Here is a 22502-nt window from a genome sequence, read left to right on the forward strand (position 1 = left end):
TAAAATATATATTTGAGGAGTAATATAAGCAAAATAGAGTTTTTGAGAAAATTCTCAAGGGCAGCACTTTATTTTCATTTGATAGTTCCTCAGCCAATGGCAGTACCCCTCCTCTCCAGTCCCTCCCAGTGTTAAAACCTTGAACTGCTTCTCCCAATATACACATCACATGTCTGGGTCTCACACTTCTGCCAGCAATAGATTTCAACCTCTCTCCACTTTCCTTTTTGATCCAACTAACACTCGTACATTTTTTCAAGCAGCAGATCACATATTCGCTTGTGTTGAAATATTATTACCTGACTACCCAGGTTGAACTAAGGGCCCTTTCTCTGTTTCCAAGGCATTTTCCCGTAAGTCCATTAATTATTATATTGAAATTCTCTTCCAAATGTCTATTTTCCCCATACATAAACTATAGGTATCTAAGGTCAGGGACTGTGTTTTCTTCATCTTCATAGCCTGAATACCTAGATAAGTGACTGGCATCAGCTTAGATATTTCATAAATGCTTGAAATATTATTAACAGTCTGACTGAAACAACAGACTGTTCTATTTTTGCTTTTTGGTTATGAATCTATATATCACAGACCAGTCTGACTTCTTCCTGGAAATAACAGACAGGTGGCAAAACTCACTATGGCAGCCATTAATAAAAATAATTGATGATGAGTGGAGTAAGTTCTTAGCATGGAGTAGCCTAGACTATTCCTCCAGCTCCACTAGCATAGTGACTGGACTAATCTTCTCTGAGAATATATCGTCTTGCAGTTGTTTTTTCCTATTTGCTTGTAGGCTTAAGCCAAATGATGGTTCTATTTGTTGCTTCACGTATGCAATCTGTCTGGTTAAATGTACCACTAATTCTAACAGTGTTGCTGAAGCTTGGAGTTGAATGGTATTTTAGCAAATGAGTTAGCTGATTTTGCTAGCGTGGAAGTAGGGTTAGGAAAAATTTTTTTGACAGGGAATGCTTTTGCATGAAATTTTTATTATCCTAGGATAATCTTTATTGTCTCATTACTTCAAAAGTATGGTTAGTTAATTTCCAAGTTGAATCAACCAAAAACAAAAGGCTCAAGGGCCCCTTGGTTTATTCAAGGGATCATTTGACAATTTTTTTGCTGCAATTGTACTTCTGTGTTAGGCACTGTGCTGAATAATGGATATATGATGCAGAAAAAGCAAATGTGACCTTGTTCTCATGGAGCTTACAATTGTCTGAAAGACATAAAATATGCAAGATAATTTAACATATAGTATGATTATTTTATTCCATTGTGTAGATCCCTTCTCACTTCCTGTGGTGAAACCTCCAAATATAACCAACTAAAATATTCAGGTTCTGAACATACCTCTGTCCACCACCCTCTGAGATAAAAACCTCATCTCTAAAAAACAGAGCCTACTGGCCATGTATATTCAAATGCCCTTCACTGGTCTTCAGAATGTAACCATATTTTACTCTCTATATTCGATCTTATTATTTCAAGAGGAAGAAGAAGCATCCCAATTCTTCTTTAAGGATTGCTCTTTATTATAAATTCCAACTTTTCAAGATCTCCTGGTGGACATGGGTTCCATCTTTTGGCTTGACATATAACAAGTAACAAGTTCAATATCTACCATGGTTAAAAAAAGAAAAAAGTATTTGTTGGAGACCTTACTGTCTCAAGCCACTATTTTGTCATGTTATTTTCATTCCTTGATGCTCTTAAAAAACAAAAGGAGATGGGTATTTGTCCAATTCACTTCCCTATCATTCACTTTCATCTTAATTCTTTCTAACCTGATGTCTACCCATATCATTTGATTACTACTCCTAAAGGTTACCAATAACCTCCTGTCAACTGAAGTGGACATCTATAGCTTGTACTATGCTGGTGGCTACTTCCTCTTCTCCTGGCATCATTGCCTTGACTTTGGGACCACCTTTTCCTCTACTCTCAGTCCATGTGCTTTAAGGGGTGGGGGGCTGACCATATCCTTAGCATCAAGGGTAGGCATATAACATAAACCCGAGCAAGTCAGCGTAGGCCATGATGTTAGGGTTTGGGATCATAATGGGTCCTCACTGGAGGTAATCAGAACTCACACTGGAAGTAAGGTTGGAGGTAACATAAAGGGAAAGCTCATTGTCTTTTTAAGGACTTGGACTTGAAAAGATGGATGAAATGGTTGTGCCACTGCCATCTCATCACAATGAGGGGAGAACCTTTCAGAAACTGGTGACAAAACAGGAATCAAAGCCAAGAAGTGAAAAAAAAGAAACCATGTCTGATTTCATTGATTAAACTCTTAAATGCAACCAAATCTAATAACAGGAATATTCATGAACTTTAAAGTTATGAGAGATAATAGATTTTCTTTTTTAAGCAGTTAGTTGCTGTCTTTTGTAACAAAAGGGCAATAACTTAATCATAAAAAATCAATGGCTAGTGTATGACAGAACTAATCATTTCCTTTTTCAAATATGCACCATTCCCCTATCTTTACCAATTTTTTTTTCTGATCCTTTTTTTTAATCTTCTCTAGATCCTCTTTATGAGAGCATCAAACTGTAGAACTTCATGGCTAGAATGGATAAGGGGTAAAGAAACTAACATGCCTCAAGATGCTTGGAGATGGCACATTTTATGTGCATAAATGCCTGTTGAAAGTACGACACACTTTTTGGAATTATATTTGGAATACCATATTAAGGATTAAAATGCTGTAAAAGAGATGTTAGATGAAGAGAAAATAATTGTAAATTTGGACTGCATGCTATCATTTCCATTCTGAATGTAAAGAATGGAATACTAATGAGGCACAGAATGAAGGTTTTCACAGTAATAATGCCCCCAATTGTAGTTTGAAAAAAAGAAAGAACTGTCATTGCATTTTGATACTAGCACACTTTCTAGAAAGCAATTAAATTGCCTTGCCACCTCAGTTTTTAAGAAAGCAAAAGGTTAGAAAATACAATAAAAATGAACATTATTTCCAAAGAGAACTGAAAGTCATTGGACTAGAAGATATTTGAAATCATATCAAAAAGCAGAATTTATAGCCTTATGAGTTATAGAAAAGGAAATTGAATTGTGTTTTATTTTTAAAACACAACTACTAAAAAGATGTTTCCATAGTAACAAGGTCAACACCAGTAGCCATTACAGACCTTCCTCTTTTCTGATAGCGGGTTTAAAGATCTTTTCCAAATACCATTTAAAAAGCCCTATGAAAAAGTACAGCTTTTCTGATCATTCTTCTGAACCAAAAATGAGGAAAAACACACATGGAGTATTGAATTTCTCATGTTTTATGGATTATAAGCATTCATGGTTGTCATATTTCAGAAAGAAGCCTGCCTGACTAGCTATTATGCCAACCCTTGAACATGGGATTTGATTAGCCTGATTGTAAATCTGGACAAACAGAAGTTGTTTGCAGTAGTATTCAAACAGAAATAAAAGGCAGCACATATTAAACACACACACACACACACACACACACACACACACACACACGTCTTTAACATCTAAATATTGAAAGAGTTAAGTAAATAATCCCTGTTATTAGAAAAATTTCAAAGGCTCAGATGATGTCTGATATCACTGCTCAAGGAAGGTTAGAAGATACAGACCACATTTTGTTTACAACAGAAATAAATAGCTCTTTGGCCATAAAATCAATTCATTTAGTACCAACAGGAAGCAGCCTCTCCTTCCTCTTTCCTTTGTATCAAGATATGCTAGGCTAAAGGACAGTCATTTGTGCTGCCTTATCTTCTCCACTAAACAGTGAGCCCCCCAGAGCAGAGATATTTTTTCTTTATATTCACAATAGTATCTCAAGCACATGTTGTATAAAAACAGTAAGTGGAGAATGAATCCTGAAAAATAATGGCACAACAGTGCCTAAAATAACACAAAATCTATAGTCTATTTTTAGAAATGATATGTCAGTTCAAATGTGTACTCATGATTTTAATCTCTTGAAACCAACAGGCTCTAGATGCGGGCTCACAAACTCACAGCTGCTTAATAATGAGTTGGTTCCTAGACCAAGTCCCTCAGAATCTCTGCAGGTGGGCCCTGGTATCAGTATTTTTTAGGTAATTCTAATGTGATGTTAGAGTTGAAAAATCATTGTTTTAAACTGCCCCCTTGGGGCTCAGTTAATAATTAATTTATTTATCTCCAACTTTTATCTACTTGGGTTTTTCTCCTCAGTATTGCCTCACAGTACTATATTTGCCAAATCTATAAGACCTTTTATTATAACCTAATAATTTATTCTCTAGAATCACTTTTCATAATAAAAGTTCCAATTAAAAAAGTTCTGTTTCATGTGCCTGGGTGGCTTAGTCAGTCAAGTGTCTGCCTTTAGTTCATGTCATGATCCCGGGGTTCTGGGATCCAGCGGTGCACTGGACTCTCTGTTCTGCGGGGAGCCTGCTTCTCCCTCTCCCTCTGCAGCTTCCTCTGCTTGTGCTCTCTTGCTCTCTGTCAAATGAATAAATAAAATCTAAAAAAAAAAGTTCAGTCTTACACGATTAAAAACATTAACCAACAATTATTGTATTCTGTTCAATATACTTATTGGCTTTTTTTTTTTTTTTAAGAGAGAGGAGGAGGAGGAGGCAGGCTCCCTGCTGAGCAGAGAGCCCGGATGTGAGGCTCGATCCCAGGACCCTGGGATCATGACCTGAGCCGAAGGCAGAGGCTTTAACCACTGAGCCACCCAGGCACCCCACTCACTGGCTTTTTGTTGCATAACTTCAGCTTCTGAAAATCAGAGATGAATACAGTACCATTATAGGAGATACTAAATAAATGTCAATAGAATTTAACATAAGCTTTTGGGCTTTTATGCTTATCTTTCCTGGGCCTGGAATGCCTTTTACACTTTTATCTATCTGAAACAATTCAGATTCATCTTTCAAAACACCCAGATCCTATTTTTTTTTTTTTTTTTTTTTCCTCCAGGAAGCCCTTCCTGATCCAGACAAACTATTCAGCACTCTCTTCTTTGGCACTGTTCCCTGCTCCTAATGCTTCTATTTTGCACTTCTACTGCACTGCTGTTTTTTTTCTTCTTTCTTGTTTTTAAAATGTTCTCTACTTGATTATGAACAACTTGCAACAGGTGCTGACTTTTGTCTCTGCTCTCTCACCATGCAGCAAAATAGCTAGACACAACAGGTATTCAGTATGCATTCACTAAATGAGAGAATAAATGGCCACAGCGAAGGGAACTAGGAGCGTTTCAAAACTGCTATTGCAGAGGACTGAATTGTGTCCCCTCCAAAAATTCATATATTGAAGCCCCAGCCCCTTTGTGCTGGTATCTGGAGATAATTAGGTTTAGAAGAGGTCTTGAGGACAGGGCATTCTTGATGGGATTAGTGTCCTTCTAAGTAGAGATACCGGAGAGCTTGCAGTCTCTCTAGGGATTTGCCCCGAGAAGCTACAGCAGGAAGGCAGCTTTCTGCAGCTAGGCAGATAACCTCTCACCAAAACCTGACCATGCTGGCAGCCTCCAGGACTATGAGAAAATAAATTTCTGTTGTTTAAGATCCCTATAGTATTTTCTTCTGGAAGCCTGAGCTAAAACAACCATGAACTAGGATTCAGTTATTTGAAACATTAATATAAACACGATAGATATTTATGCTTTTCTCTTTTATTTCAATCCTTTAAAAAATAGGTGTTTTTTTCTAAGGAAAGATTATAGCAAATCCAATTAGACTATATGTTTCATAATTTCTTCCAAATAAATTTGAGGCACAATTTTTGGAACCTTCCTGGGAGACAAAGAAACCAGACATAAGCACATGAAGTTGCAAATGAGGTGATCTTGCAGGACAGTTAATCAATGGGAAAAAGAAGTTACCTTGGGAACCACATTATCACGGGTAGTTATTCAACAGGTTTCCTTTTCTTTCCCCCCTCACAGGCAACATTCACAAGCTATCCCCATCAGTTCACAAATGACAAAAGCATTTTAACACAAAATAATCAAAGAATATAACCTCAGTAGAGAATAAAGTGTGGTTTGCCAAGTGATTACGTTTCCTCTAATGGAGAAAACTTCCACTATATTCTTTATTCTTCTCACTTCAGTCTATATTGGTGAAACTTTGTTAAGAACAAATCCATCACTGGGATAGATATAAAAATTTCTGCCACTTACCATTTTCCCTCCCAAGTGCTCTACTTCATTCCTACGTCTCATTATTCGAAATCTCTTCCTTATTCTAATTCTTAGGACCGGTCATTAACATACAAAGTAAACTCAGTTTAATTTCATCAGCCTTAGAGGGGCCAAATGGAAAATGCTTGTCTGCATAGATGTAATTTTCTTCTCTCATTTTGTCCAACACTAAAGATAAATGGTGCTTCTGGTACCATAATTACTTTATACTTCAGCATTTACCATATGTCATATAAATATCTATGTGAAGGCTATAAATTAAAGACTAACCAATATAGCAACAAAACTTACATATATGGACTCAATGAGACTACCCTTGCCATTACAATTCCAAGAATCAGCGTTGTTAAAACTGTAGAAAGAAAAGAGATCTGCAAAAGAAAATGTAAAGGTATTATCAGTTTGGAAGAGAGATTATTGTATTGAAAATATTAGATGTTTCTCTTTTTACTTGAGTAAACATATATACAGCTTTTGTTTAGACAATCCTGTAGTAGTTTTTTCTTATAGACCGTTGTTGATAATCTCAGGCATGTAACTTTTTATTGGAAGTGGTATTTTTTTTTTCCCCAAATAGGGAGGCAAGTATCATATATGACTAATCTTGCAACATGGCTTTAAATGTTTTTAGTGGCCTACTGAATAGAAAACAAAACTGGTGGTTTTAGTTTATAAAAGTCAAATGAAATTTGTTTCTTTCTCGGTCCTATTTAGGTGTTGACTTGTGCTTTTTTTCCTATCTATACTTGCTTCCTCTGCTTTTGTCTTTACCTTACCTTCCCCGTATCAAGACACACCCTCCCCCAACACACACCCACTCACACACACTTTTGGGGTGCCTCTCTTTTTTCCCTTCTGTTCTCTAGTTCTTTTAGTCTAGTTTTCCTATTTGATTCTGCCCTTTGGTCTGTGTTTCTAAAGTCTTTGCTTTTTCCTTTCTATTCTGTCACTGTTTCAACTGGTTAAAATATAAACTGGTCTGGGTGTATATGTGTTCTGTGCACTCGTTATTATATCTGTGTTTCTGCCCTTAATTTTTTTAATAAATGAGCACATTTTTTACTTTTTTCTCTAATAAGAAAAACATAATGTAAATTTGCTTTTATTTCATTTGGTTATCATTAGCCTTGTTTCCTGGGTTGTTGGTTTTTAACTAGAAAGAATGTTCTGTAATGAGTCCTCTGATCTAATGAGGAAAGGATTTTAAGTAACATTTCCGAGGTCACACAGAATGTGGCAGAAGAATTCAGATGCAAGCACCTGGACTCCAGATCAGGGCTCTTAGCTGCTCTGGGTTTACTCACTGGGAGATTTACTTCAATATTCCAAGATGACACTTTTAAGGGACACTTAGGGAAAGATGTTCAGGTATTAGTAATATGATAGAATATTAGCTTTCTTTTCATGAATGCCTGGCCTTCTGCTCTCAGAAGATAACATCTGTGCCTACAACATGGGAAATGGAAAATTGTTGAGCATTTTAAATAATTCACAAAAAAGCTGCTTTTGATGAACTCTTGTTTATTTCTGGAAGTCCATTAGGGAACCAAGGTAGAGTGGTCAGAATACTTTGGAGTATCTCTTCACTCTCAGCTTTACCTGGAAGGACCATGGGTAAAAGGACCAATAATAAGATCCTTAAGGAAGGAGCTATAACTGTGGATACACATGAAATATCACAGTGAAAAGTAAAACTCACTTAACTTTTCAAATTAGAACATAAAAATATATAAAGAACCGTTTTTAAAAACTTCTCATCAGGATGCTTGGCATAATGTAGATATAATGCCAATAATATTCTGCATAAAATACAAACACTCCTTTAGAGTAAGGAAATAAAAATATGGATAGATAAAGGCTAATGATGCCTTATGGTAGTTAAAGAATTATTTTGTTGGTTTCATTAGAAATGCATCATCATTTTTCTTTAGCAATAAGATTTGTATACACTGATCAAATTCTCGTGAATTGAGCCATGACATATTGATATTTAAAATACACCGTAGTTAAAAAAAATTAAAAAATTTAAAAAAATTTAAAAAAATAAAATAAAAATAAAAAAATAAAAATAAATTAAAAAAATAAAAATAAATAAAAATAAATAAAAATTAAAAAAAAATACACCGTAGTTTACAAAAAAATTTTGAGTCAGTGAAGTGACTCATCCTTACTTCTTATACCTAGTCTAACTTTAAATTGTTTAAACCACTATCTATAAAAAATGACAGAACATTTTTTCAGTAAATTAGACTTGGTATAAGTATAGTTCTTTTTATTTTCTAAATTGGAAGTATAGTGTCTGACATCAGAGTATCTACCTTAGAAAGAAAGGTAAGAAAGAAACCAAGATAAATACTATAATTAAGAACTTGGCCACATAGACAGTAGTTTGACATAATCAGTGCAGGTAACAAAGTGCATTTCTGAGCCTTTTTAAGATATAAGTTACCTTTCCAAGCTTCGCTATATCTCGATACAAGGACAAAGGCAGAGCAAAGGCAGCCGTGGAAAGCACAATAATGAAGTGGCGACCAATAAGCAAGTTTTCAGGGTCAACTAAAACACAATAAATATTATAAAGTCTTTATAGGTATGAGTTAACACACCAGCCATACAAGGAAACAGCCAAATATTTAAGGGCAAAAAGGACTTAAATAACTTTCAATGTTATCTAAATGACAAAGATTTTGAGTAAATAAATCCCACAAAACCATGTAAAAATTGAAATAACTCACAAAAATGTAAATATAATATAACTTAAGGGTGAACCTATAGTTCAAATAATCTTATAATATTTTTCATTCAAATTATTTTGAGCCTCCTAATCAGTCTTCCTCCTTCTACCCTTCCCTTGTCCCCTTAGAATATACTTTTAACCTAGAAGGTACAGAGATCTAAAAACACGATGTCACCCTTGGTCTAAAACCCTCTAATGGCAAATTCCTTTTCTTGGAAGTAAGCTACATGAGAGGAGGGCATGTTCTGAGACTCTTTTTTTTTTAATTTAAATTCTGTATCCTAGAGAAACTGAAACAGTAGGGCTTGAAACTTCAAGACTGGAGCCTTAGATAAAAATATCCAATTTCTATACTTTTATTGAGAAAGAAGTGGTTTCCCTGAAGAAAAGTAGACAGAAGCAAAATAGGTAAGCCATCGGGAAGCTCTGCTGAAACCAGTATACACTGCAGAGTCTTGGCTGTCACAATGAGTACATAATTGTGTATTGTTGGGGAGGCGGCTTATATGTGCACATGCACTTATCATAAAATACAAGCAAAAATTGTAAACATAAAATAAGACAAACTTCCAAGGATTTATATATTTTTAAGGCTGTGCTAATCACAGTGTTAAGTATATATGGCTATATAGCTATTTCAAGGAAGATACCACTGCTTACATTTTTTAGCTCCTATTGAATTCCTTCAAAGAAGGAATATCATTATGTTTTGGAAATGTCCCCAGTGGTACCAAGTCTTTGTTCATTTATTTCTGCAAAGTCTAAATTCTACAGAATAAGCAAGTGAATGTGGTTAAGAAAAAAAAAAAAAAAGAAAGAAAAGAGGGGCACCTGGGTGGCTCAGTGTGTTAAAGCCTCTGCCTTCGGCTCAGGTCATGATCCCAGGGTCCTGGGATCAAGCTCCACATCTGGCTCTCTGCTCAGCAGGGAGCCTGCTTCCCCCCTCTCTCTCTGCCTGCCTCTCTGCCTACTTGTGATCTCTGTCTGTCAAATAAATAATAAATAAAATCTTTTTTAAAAAAAGATAAAAAAGAAAGAAACATATTACTGGGAAAAGTAAGTGAGACTAAATTTTCTCATATGGTTAATAACCTCACTTACAGGGACGTTTCCAGATACAATTTCAAAGTGGTGTAAATGTGACATGCTTATATATATACTGTAATAAAATAATCATGAATATTTGCTTAACTCAGATATAACTAAACAATCATCATAAAGTTGTGAATCAAAACACTAAAACAGGAAGTTCAAGTTCCAGAAACCTTGAACTCAACTATTTACATATTTCTGGCGAGCATAATTTGAATTAAATTACTTGCCTATTTGTTTCTGTTTACCCTTTCAAATCATTTGCTTTACCAATATGTTTGGTAGAAAATATAGATTTCCTTCACTAAGAAAATTCTAAGTCCTAGAAAAGTACTGAAATAGAATGCTATGAATAGCAGAGAGGAGCCTAGTAACAGAGGATTTCTATTACCATAAAGGACATTTTTAAATAAGGATCTAATGGTGAGATCTATTATTTATCCTGATCTTCTAACAAAAAATACACCTTAATAAGCATTTAAAATGAAGATAAAGTGATAACAAGATTTTTCTAAATTAATATATGCTCCTTTGAAAGACCAAGACGACAAAGGAAACAAAAATCTCATGAATGCTGTAATTAAAAGATAATCACAGTTTACATGTGAATATATTTTTTTCTTGTTTTTTCCTTAGTTGGTTATGAAAATAGAAAATTTACATAATTAGGTCAAATTTTATATATGACAGTATATTCTTTGCATTTTTCCTTAGTATTCTATCCACTCTCATGATCTCAGTTTATGAAAGCATGATTTGTAGTTGGTGGCTAGAATGGAAGATGTTGCTAAGAGCTAAGAGCGTTGGGACAGCCTGCTACATGCCAAGCGCTGTGTGTATTACCTCTGTTGTTTCACACAATCATTCTATGAAGCAGGTGATACTCCATTATTCAGAGATGAAGAAACTAAAACTCGGAGAGGGCACTGAACTTCTTAAGGTCACACAGCAAGCAAGCAGTGGCTCTGTGACTGGATGCTCAAGTTTCCCTGATTTCTGTTTCCACTAAACTCTATGAAAGGAATAAGTACAATTTCTAGTTTTAGGTTTTGTTTTATTTTGGTTTGTTTGTCTCAAGAAGGAGTGATTCAGCACTAAGAGGAAAGGTGTTTTCACATCATTTTCAACTATGATAACAGCTGTAGAGTAGGTCACTATGAAATGAGGATTGTGTAGTGTGGTGAGAAGCCCTTCAAAACAAAAAGACTCTTGGAATTATTCAAATTGCCATGATATGGTGAAAGGCTAAAGAGGGAATGGGGTTGTGCCACATGTTGAAATGGTCTGCTTGAAATGTTCAAAATGGTTTTTCAGAATCACACCAAACGAAACAACCCAAATGTCCCTCCACTGGGGGACAGACAAACTGTTGTACATTCATATGATGGAATACTTCTCAGCAATTAAAAAAAAAAAAAAAAGAGCAAACTTCTGATACAATGCAGAACTTGGATTAATCTCAAATGCAATATACTAAGTGAAGGACGCCAGATGTGAAAGGCTACGTGCTATATGATGCCATTTATTTGTCATTCTGGGAAAAGCAAAACTAGGGAGAGGAATCAGATCAGTGGTTGCCAGGAGCTGTAGATGAGAGAGGGTTTGTACACAGGCAAATAAGGAAAATTTTGGAGGGTGGGTAAAGGAATTGTTCTGTATTTTGATTGTAGTTGTGGATATGTGACTATAAGCATTTGTTAAACTATATGTTACAGAACTAAACATTATAAAGGGCTAATTTTGGGGCACCTGGGTGGTTCAGTGGGTTAAGCCTATGCCTTCAGCTCAGGTCATGATCTCAGGGTCCCGGGATCGAGCCCCTCATTGGGCTCTCTGCTCAGCAAGGAGCCTGCTTCCTCCTCTCTCTCTCTCTGCCTGCCTCTCTGCCTACTTGGGATCTTTCTCTGTCAAATAAACAAATAAAATCTTTAAAAAAAAATAAAATAAAAAGGGTTAATTTTACTATATTAAATTATACCTTAATACAAATGATGGAGAAAAAAGTCAGCTTGCTTATTTTAGAAGTGGCATAGTAAAAACAGTACATGAAAAATGTTACTACATAGAGTTGGTGATATGTAGCATAAAACAAATTGTAATGATACCCTTTAAACAGCTAAATAAGAACTAAACTATCTATAAAAATAAATTAATGCTGAGGGATGCCTGGGTGGCTCAGTTGGTTAAGCCGCTGTCTTCGGCTCAGGTCATGATCCTAGGGTCCTGGGATCAAGTCCCACATCAGGCTCCTTGCTCAGTGGGGAGCCTGCTTCTCTCTCTGCCTCTGCCTGCTACTCTGCCTGCTTGTGTTCTCCCTCTCTCTCTCTGACAAATACATAAGTAATTAAAATCTTAAAAAAAAAATAGATTAATGCTTTAGGATCAGAATGGATCATGGATATTGCCAGATACTTGAAGTTATCCAACCCTTCCACTTGTAAGTATTTTGGTTGTAAATTATTATGAACCACATTAACTATGAATAACACATAAAATAAGTACATGGACTTACCTCCTGGAATTCTTTGGAAGACTTTGCTCAAAGTATCTCCAGTTATTATGTTGTAACTTATCATAGCTAAAAACAATTAAAACAATAGTTACCAAGAAGCCAGCATATATTTCATCATGAATATTTTGATTTTTTTTTTGCATTTAACACTTTATTTTTTTCCCCAAGTTTTAATTTAAATTCCAGTTAGTTAACATACAGTGTAATATTAGTTTCAGGTGTAGAATTTAGTGATTCATCACTTACATACAACACCTGGTGTCCATCACCCATGCCCTCCTTAATACCCTTAAGCTATTTTGAAAGTAATCAGTTATTCCCAAATATTGGCATAACCCCACCTCTTTCAAATATATATTGTGACTATAAATATGTATAATTTCAAAAATAACTAGTCAACAAATATACGGGAGAATATCAATTTATGTTACAAAAACATCTTCACTTCATGAATTCTTTCCAGAACAACTTTAAGTAACAGTGTGTTTCCGTAGTCATTTAAAATGTGATTTTTGTTATTAAAGTTCAGTTTCCACATATGTTTTCAGGAATATAAGCATTGCTCTAAGTGAGGAACAATAATAGAAAATTGTGAAGGCTCCCAAATATTCACTCATTTGAAAAAGTCAGATTTGGGGGAAATACATTCTTAGCCTTCCGTGGAGACATAAGGAGCTAATGGTTTGACCAATAGCTTCTGTATTACTGATTTTAAAAAATGATGTCGATTTGGTCGTTGGTGAGTGTTAATTAACATTTTATGTAAGAAGTGCTAGGGGACATGTTCACATTATAGTGCAGATTTAAACTACAAGTTGGCCTTGTACATGCCTTCCACAAACCCTTAGATTTTCAAAACAACATATTTCAGCTTCAGAAGAAATCTGTAATTTCACCCATTCATTTTTATTCTCCTATTAAAACTACCTTCTTCAGAAATAGTTATATGTTTATGAAAGAGTTACACTTTCCATTTTCATGTTCAACTTACCAATGAAAGGATAAAAAAACTGAAGAACAGAGAGGAGGATATATCCTGGAAAGCCGAAGGTTTTATTGACCAAAGATTGGTAAGTGTCTGTTCCAGAGAGGGCCCCTCCTTTTATCAGTAAAATAAGGGAAAAGTCTGTGGCAAAAAGAGCCATTAAAGAAATGTCAGACTACATTTAATACAAAAGTTTTTTGTGTTTTGACTTAAAGAAAGAATCTTTGAAGAGTTCAGTTTAATGCTACAGTCAGTTGGCTTGGCAAGGCTTACTTTCCTTTCATAAAACATTACCTTTCATGAAACAGTAGTGTTTCCAGTTATATATTTTTCAGTTGAGTTGCAAATACACTTAACATATCTGTGCAATGACCTGGACAGAAGAGGGTACGCAGACTAGAGTCAAAGCATCAGGTTTTACTTTCCCAACCCAGCTAGTGTAACAACTATTAACAGGCTGCACCTCAACTGTCCAAGCAGCAGAATGTAGGTAATTAAATATATCATAAACGTTCAATGTGTGAAAACCAAGAATGAAAAATGATGTAAGCATTCAGAAAAAAAATAGATTGAGGAGAATCAGATCATTTGTTTTATAATGAAATACTACTAGTAGCTCCCTTTTATAGCTATGGTTAAGAGAATGACACTTGAGTTGTACTGGGTACACAGCTATGCACAAGGTGTGGTTCTTGTTTTTTCTTTTTTCTTGCTCATGCTTCCATCACAGTTGATTTTTTTTTATCCTTTAAATAATTTGGAAATCCATTAAAATACAAAGAAGAAAACAGAAATCATTGCAATGTGTTTTCCACCTTGATTCCCTCCCAAATCATTGAACTGTCTTTCAACAAATTCACCAATGAGCTCCAAGTTGATAAATCAAATTGACACCTCCTAAATCTTAATCTAATTTGCTACCTCAGTAGCACTTTTTTTTTTTCTGTTTATTATTCTCCTTTTTCGATCACCTTCCCTTGGCCTTTGTGACATCACTTTCTTTTGGATTTTCTCCCACATTTTCTAACAATCATATAGTTTTTCATCAGTTTCTTTTACTCTGTTTAAAGCCTGGATTCTTGGACTTTTTTCTCACTCTTCAAAATGTCCTACTATGATCTTATTCATGCCTCAGCTTTAATTTTCACACAGATGTTATTAATTCCTAAAACTTCATCTTCAACTCAGACTCCTCCTAAACTCCAAATTTCTCTATCTAGCTATCTAACAAACATATATCTTGGAGATCTCATAGATATCGCAAATTCAAATGTCCGAATTATAATTTATATATATGTTCTGGAACCTGCTTCTCCATCTTATTTCTCCAAACTGTGAACAGAACCAACAGAAATTTGAGTATCACCCTAGACTTCTCATTACCCATCACCAGCTACCTTCTTTTGGTCACCAAATCCATTAACAATTGCATCATAGATTATTCAATGATATCCCCTCATTTCTAATCTCTACTCTATTTTAGGGTTTTTATCATTTCTCATCTAGATTACTGTGAAAACGCCTATTCTCTCATCCTCCAATGTGGCCTCCCTTCAAAACACTTCTAACATTCCCACCCTACCAAGATTTTCTTGACATCCCTCTTCTACCAGATGCATCTCACCACACCATAGATCTGACCTTGTCTTCTGCTTAAAATCCTCCAGGGAAATCCTCTAATACTTTCGGATAAAATAATCCTTTTCATGGGGCAGAGAAAATTATTTATTAGTTATGTGATCTTGGGTGAAAAACTTGACTTTCTTGAGTCTCTTCTGTAAAGTAAAACCATACAGTGAAACTTGAAAAGTCTGTGAAGATTATGATGTATCTGTCTACCACAATGCCTGGCAAGTTATGGAGGCTAAATGAATGAGAACTGGTGTTACTTTTGGCTATTTTCTATAGGCTGCATCTGGTGGTGGAGAAAGCACTGTATCTGGAGTCTGATAACAATAACGATGAGAGGAACCACAAAAATACTAGCAAATACTTTTACAACACTTTTTGCATGCCAAGCTTTTTTCTAAATGCTTTATACATATTAACTTGTTTAAGCTTCACAACAACTCTAAGTAGATGCAATTATTAGCTCCCATTCCCCCCTTTAATAGATGGGAAAAGAGGCACAGAAGGCTAAGCAAATTGCTGAACTTCACAGGGCTAGAAAGGAAGAGTTAGGACTCAGATCCTGGTAGTCTGGCTCCAAAATCCATGCACTTAATAAAAGTTTCAACTCTGTTGCTAGTAACTGGTGACTCTGGGGAGACATTTTAACCTGCTAAAGTCTCAGTTTCCTTCTCCACTAAAGTAGAACACGAACACCTAGTTCATGAAGTCAGAAGGATTAGATACAGCGGCTGCATTATGCTCAGCATCAAGCTAGTCCTCAGGAAGTGGTAATGATTATCATTCCATGGGAGCCTTCATAAACGCCTCTGCAAACCTCTAACTTCCTCCCTCTCCACTCACAAACATCAACCCTATGCTTAAGCAGATGGAATCACTCACACAGTTCTCTTACGCATCTCCACATTTCCATCTCCTCAGAGTGCCCTTCCATTTTCTTTACTCAGTAATAAACAGTCAGTGGAGGTGCCTCCTTGTCCCCAGAACATATTTGCTTTTTTGAGACTGGGTTAAATGCCAACAGCTCTATCATTTTGCACCTATCAGTATGTATATTTGGACAATAAAAATTATTACACTCTAACCAACAAATAGGAAAATCATAAATTAAAAGAAACATTTGTTGTAAATAATTGGTTCTTATTCTACAACATTTCACAAACATGAAAATAGGTCTTAGAAAAATTAACTGCTGAGCTGGACATATCTCATTAGAGACTTAAAAAGACAAAATAATAATTATAGAGAAAAACCATTGTGTAATTAAAGTGTCAATTTAAAGAAAGATTTAGTATTATACCTTACTTGTAGATTTTCCTCTTAAAAGCATAATTAAGAAATAAAATGAATCATAGTCTATGCATTTTATTGCTTCTGTGTGGTCATCCTTTATTCATCAAAATCATTTAAAGATTTTGATCATGCAACTGAACTAACAAGAGTAACTAATTTCTACTGATTAATAAACTTGCGATATATAACTTTTCAAAGGGCTGCTCACAGTCATTGCTGCAAGTATATGAATAGCATAAGTTGAGAAAGTTATTCACATTATGACTTATTTGTGTATAATGTGACTTAATTCACCTCAACTATTTAATTCTTAGGTGATACACATTTAACATTTTTTTTCCTACAGTTTACAGTGTGCGCAAATGTTTACTATGTACTTAAATAAGCCAGGGTTATTATGCCCGGGTGGAAATTAATTATTTGTCAGTGCTGACTGGGAAACAGGAAATTAAAAATGACAAGGGTAATCCTTGAGTGGGATTTTTTAGTGTGGTGAATGCTCTCGTGAATGGAGTGCAGTTTTTAAACACCAACAACTAAGCAGTGTTAGGGGTCCCAAGTTTCTACGTTATGGATGGTAAGTGACAAAGTAAGAGCTGTACAGACTCAAAGTAGTTTAGGTTTGGGAAGAACAGGAGGTGGGAAGAAAAGAGGGAGGAAGGCAGTCCAGTGCTTTGGCAACTCAGACTTTGGTATCTATAGCATGCTTTATTCCCTCTTCCTCAGCCTGAGGGGGAAAAAATGGCAGAATTACAGGCTGGTCTTCAAAACCCGAGATTTTATGAGGACATGGCATCTCCATCAGGGTCTCCGGAAGCAGAGCTGAGTCAGAGATTTTGAGATGCGGGACTTTGAGGAGAGCTCTTCAAGAGAATGGGAGTGACAGGTTAGGGCTGGAGAAACAGTTCGGCATGGAGGTTGTCTCTGGGGAAGAGTAGCTGCACCTGCAACACGCATTGGTCTCTCCGGGTGCAGGTGTGCCTGTGTGTGAGCACGCACGCACAGCTTTTGTGTTCCTAATAGGCAGTCATTGGCTGAAGGCTGTGGGGAAATGGTGGCTGAGGATCGTAACTTCACAGGAAGGTGGTGCCATCGAGAGCCAGGTCAACACTGAAAAAACAAGGCTGGGGTGTTTTGCATTCCCCGGTAAAAGGGCACCTAAGTGACCACACATAGTGGCCACCGTAAAAAGAACCACTGCAGGTGGTATCTGTTTGTGATCACTGCCTTTTCTAGTGATTCTAGGTAGAGGAAGGACCCTGTGGTTGTCATGAGGTACGCTGGTGGCATGACAGGGCAGGGATGAGAAGAGCAGAAAGAGGAGGTGACTACGAGCTGTACAGCCTGCACACAGATGGAGGAATGGCAAACATGAGTGTGAACGGACAGGTTACATGGAAAGAGGGAAGCAGAAGTGATACAGAAGCACCTTATTGCTTAAACATAGTGGCAGGCAGGGAGCCTGGGCAGGCACAGGAGAGGTGGGGAGTGGGTGGTGAACCCACTGGCTGAACACCAGGCCTTTCAGTTGCACCTGCACCAAAATAGCTAGAAAATGTTGCTCATTCGTGTACACCTGCCTAAGGTTTTTGTGGGAAAGGAAGGCCTGGTTGTCTACAATTTCAAAGCAGTCTCTTTCAGCATTAATCAGCCTTTAAAATGGCTCCCCCATCTACACTCTATGCATAAAGTGAAAAAGGCACATGAAAAGGGTTTAGGCTTGGTAATATATAATGCTTTTCTAATCTGTTCAGAGGATTAGCAGGAAAAGTAAATCTCAGACGTAAATGTCTGAATTCTTTAGAGTTATTTGATGCACTTCTTAATTAGGAAGTTCAATTATTATGTGTGTGTGTGTGTGTGTGTGTGTGTGTGTGTGCGTAATCATCATTGCATAACTTAATTTGCAGGAAAAAGCAATTATGTAGTATTTTACCTGTAACATATGAAACCCCGAATAAAAGTAGTATTCCCAGAGGAAAGCCAGCTTGCTTCATTGAATAAGGCAACCCTGGAAAAATATAAAACGCCCCACCCATCACATTAATAAAACATATAGAAATATAGAAGCTTCCCCCCAGTTCCTGTATATCCAGGCTAAGTAAACTGACATTTTATAGGGCATGGTTGTAAACAGTGCATATAGCTACTCAAATTAAATGTTAGCACATTAATGTTATTTCCAGAATAAAATGCAAGCTAAGGACAGGTCAAGAGAGCAAGTTCTTAAGGTGATGGAATAAGAATAAGAAAGCAAATGAAAAACAGATGCCAGTTCACACAAATAATGTTCACTTCAGGGTCAGGAGGGAATATGACCTTGAATATACTAAAGTAATGAACTAAAGCTTTCCTACACACTAGCTGGGAAAGCAGAGACAGTAATAAGAACACGAAAGGATTATGGGATGTAAGGAAAGACTGACTCCAGAATCAAAGTGGGTAACCAGAAGAGAAAAACGAGAAGGCAAAAGTATTTTTTATTATTTAATAATTTTTAATTTTTTTTTACTATTTATGTATTTTTTAAAAAAGATTTATTTATTCATTTGAGAGAGAAAGAGAGAGCGAGAACAGGAGCAGGGGTAAGATCAGAGGGAGAGGGAGAAGCAGACTCCCCCCTGAGCAGGGTGCCCTATCCCGGGCTCCATCCCAGGACCCTGGGAGCAAGACCTGAGCTGAAGGAGATGTTTAACAGACTGAGCCACCTGGGCACAGCAAAAGTGTTTTTAATAAATCTGAAGGGGTATAAGAAGGTATTTCTTATGAATTTCTTTTGGAAATGGTCAATTTTAGATTATGGGCAATAACGTATTTAACAAAAAACACATTTAAAATATATCCACCCAGAACTTTTATTCTCTAGAAAAATTTCCCTTAAAAATCTGCTGAACATAATTAAGAGATACTTTTTAATGTTGCTGACACGAATCAGCTTAAACTTCAGGAATTAACTCTGGAAGTCTGCCAGGTGGAGCTGTCTACAACTCCCTAGTCCATAGGGGTAGAATTTCAAACAAATCTTTGCCCCTACTTGATTACTTTGCCTCATGTACCTCTATTTTCTGTGCCATTAAAAACAACGTTTGTATATGGAAGCAGGTAGCATCAAGAAACATATTAGCTTGCAAAAAGTCAATAAAGTAACTCAATTCAGATAAATGTTCAGTGATGACTGTAATTAAAATGTTAAAACTTTACAGGAAAAAGTAGTGTTCTTAATGCATATTGCAGGATTTTGTTTTGTCCTTGCTTTTTCTTAAATTAGATGTTTTCAAATAAAAGAAAGAATAATTAGGGATGCTTGGGTGGCTGAGTTGGTTAAGTGTTTGCCTTCAGCTCAGGTCATGATCTAGGGGTCCTGGGATGGAGCCCTGCAGCAGGCTCCCTGCTCAGAGTGCAGCCTGCTTCTCCCATTCCCGCTGCCCCCACCACTTGTGCACACTCTCTTTCTCTCAAATAAATAAATAAAATCTCAAAAAAAAGAAAAAAAAAAGAAAAATCAGCACTGAAAAAATAATTGCCTTAATTGTTATAATGCAACACACTTTATTTTGTCAGAATTTTCCTCTTGGTTCAAACTGGGAAAACATGAGCTGCTCATTTCTTTCATGCTCATTGTCTACCATGAATAATCTATTGATTATTTGCTCCTTTGTTAAAAAAAATCTATGCATTTTCATTTAACCAATATCTACTTATTGATTAAATGATACTTAAAATTAATAGATCATTATAAGTTTGTACTTTAAAATTAAAACTGTATAGATAGGTAAGGAAATACTGTTTTGTATTTAATTTTTCACAAGATTGTTGTTTTCACATTAAACTTATGTACCTTCAATACTTCCAAATATCTGGAGATTTACACTCTAGAAGGTCACAGAAAGGTGGTTTAAGTAATGGTAGATATTTCAGGAAAAGGGAAAAAGTATATTAGGTAATATTATCAATTGACTATATAGCCCATAAAAATAAATTTGGCATATCCCATATGCAGTTCCTTAATCTACCACATACGAAGGATGCTCTCAAATGAGGAAAAAGTCTGAATCACAGACCCATCTTCAGCATAAAAGACGTTGGTATGATTCACATAGTTACATTGGAAAAAAGGGAAGGTTTTTATGGGAAAAATTACCAATTTTATTAAGATTTTTTTCCTTAAAAATAATCAATGCTAGTAACATGGTAAGCATTTTAAATTTCATCTTTTCACTTAAAATTCAAAACAAAACAAAACAAAACAACACTTACCTATTATACCAGATCCTATAATCGAGTTGACAACGTTAAAAACAGCTGTGAACTGGTGATAAGTTTTCCCTTTGTGCTTCTGTTCAGAAACGAGGGTTTCTCTGTCATCTAGATTGCTCTATTTTAATATATAAGATGGCAATTAAATATTCACTAGGTCAAAAACTTAGAAAAGTGTCAGACACATATGCAACGCAGGACACCCCCACGACGTTAGTAGTAATAATTAGTAATGTCAGTAACTATAAGAACATAATGACTAAGAGTAACAGGTAATTCAACAGAGCATCGTAGACAAACTCCGTTCTAAAATGTCCCAATTACAGCTGCGCCAAGTTCAAGGACTGCGGCACGGAATCCCAGAACACAGGATCTGTTAGGGAGTCAATGATGCGATTTTGTGAGATTAAAGGGGTTATATTGAAAAGTGCCTGTCAAGAAAAAAAAAAGTCAGATGGAGGCAAAACTTTTTCTCCTGGAGAACTTTCCGCGGTGCTAAACCAAGACCCCGGTGAAGTCCGCGGCTCTCTATTGCAGGCTGAGTGAAATTGGAAAGGACCTGGCTTCAGAAGCTGCCCCACGTCCCGGTTTTACCTGCGGCGGGATGACGGGCCCCTGTGCCTGGTAGCCCATGGCCGCTACAGAGTCCTCAGCACGTGGAAGGCTTGAGGGCCTCGGTAGCCTAGTCAAGCCTGCCCAGCCTCCTCGGCGACCTCCCCCAGCTGGAGTTCGCGCGCACGCGCGCACGCGACGGGAGAGGGGAGCGAGCCGTCCCGCCGTCGCCCCTGGCCCCACCTCCTCGGCTCCCCCGGCGCGCGCGGGCTGCAGCCCAGAGCTCCCTCGGCGCCCGGGGCGCTTTCCTCCGGGAGCTTGCCCGGCCAATGCACCTTCCTTCTGCGAGGGGATGCTGCAGGATGTTTCTGATGGGGGCGGCTCTCTTTCCCTGCACCCTCCTTTCCCACCCTACCTCCAGTTGGAAAGTACAGTGTGTTCCGCCCCACGCTGCCTTGTCCAGATTGGGAAAAGAGTTACGGTGCCTTCATTTGAGTCCATTCCACAGTGAGCAGCTTTTTGGCTGGAGACTGACGTCCAGGTAAGACCGCAGTAGTACCTCTGCTCCAGTGGAGCATCGTCTCTTACTCAATACCACCTCCTCCTACTCCCTCCACATCTTCTGCATCAGAGATGCTACAGGAACATGTAGGGCTTTTACTTTAAATGTAAAACAACCAACCAAACAAAAACTTTCCTAGAGTTTTAGCGAAGTTGATTACTAAGCACGCTTCGGTTAAATGTTTATGATGACTTTTCAGAAAAGGAGACTTAGAGTGGAAAAGGAGATGGATCGCTAATGGATTCAGATAGTGAATCTTAAAAGCAGGTAGGAGGGAAGTGTAAGGGGGATGGGAAAAGGAAAACAGAGTATCTGAGGTAGAAAGAATCTTCAGTGATCACCTGTACACCCTTATATGACAGATGAGAAAACTGGCCCAGGGAATATTCAATCACAAAGAGAATACATAGAGAAAGGTTTCAAGGACAGTAAGAGTGGTAATATAATACCCTACTTACCAAATACTTATTAAAGAAGTTCTTTTATTTTAAATTATGAAACATTTAAAAAAAATGAAAGAAGCTAAAGAGAATTATAAAATCAGCTCTATATCAAATTAACAAATGTTAACATTAAAAGAGAGATTTTATTTATTTCAGAGAGAGAGAACATGGGGGGTACAGGTAGAAGCAGACTCCCCGCTGAACACAGAGCCCCCTTCCTGGCTCCATCTTGACCCTGGGA

General features: G+C 36.8%; 1 protein-coding gene across 4 annotated transcripts in view; it reads right to left on the bottom strand.

The window, feature by feature from the left end:
* Positions 1-21475, bottom strand: part of SLC38A11 (solute carrier family 38 member 11) — a 51180-nt gene extending 29705 nt beyond the window's left edge. For 2 of the 4 annotated variants that reach the window (XM_032355791.1, XM_032355790.1), the window contains exons 1-7: positions 21299-21418; positions 20705-20822; positions 18384-18458; positions 13532-13666; positions 12541-12606; positions 8649-8755; positions 6491-6570 (exon numbers count right to left, since the gene is read on the bottom strand). In XM_032355791.1, coding sequence (XP_032211682.1) covers positions 6491-6570; positions 8649-8755; positions 12541-12606; positions 13532-13666; positions 18384-18458; positions 20705-20822; positions 21299-21337 — 620 coding nt within the window. In that variant the 5' untranslated portion in view covers positions 21338-21418. Of the gene's footprint in view, positions 1-6490; positions 6571-8648; positions 8756-12540; positions 12607-13531; positions 13667-18383; positions 18459-20704; positions 20823-21298 lie in introns of those variants that run through there. The other 2 variants (XM_032355792.1, XM_032355793.1) reach the window with 2 other exon arrangements.
* Positions 21476-22502: the final 1027 nt, after the last annotated feature.

The sequence above is a fragment of the Mustela erminea genome, chromosome 8 (assembly GCF_009829155.1).
Source record: "Mustela erminea isolate mMusErm1 chromosome 8, mMusErm1.Pri, whole genome shotgun sequence".
In the NCBI taxonomy this organism is placed as follows: domain Eukaryota; kingdom Metazoa; phylum Chordata; class Mammalia; order Carnivora; family Mustelidae; genus Mustela; species Mustela erminea.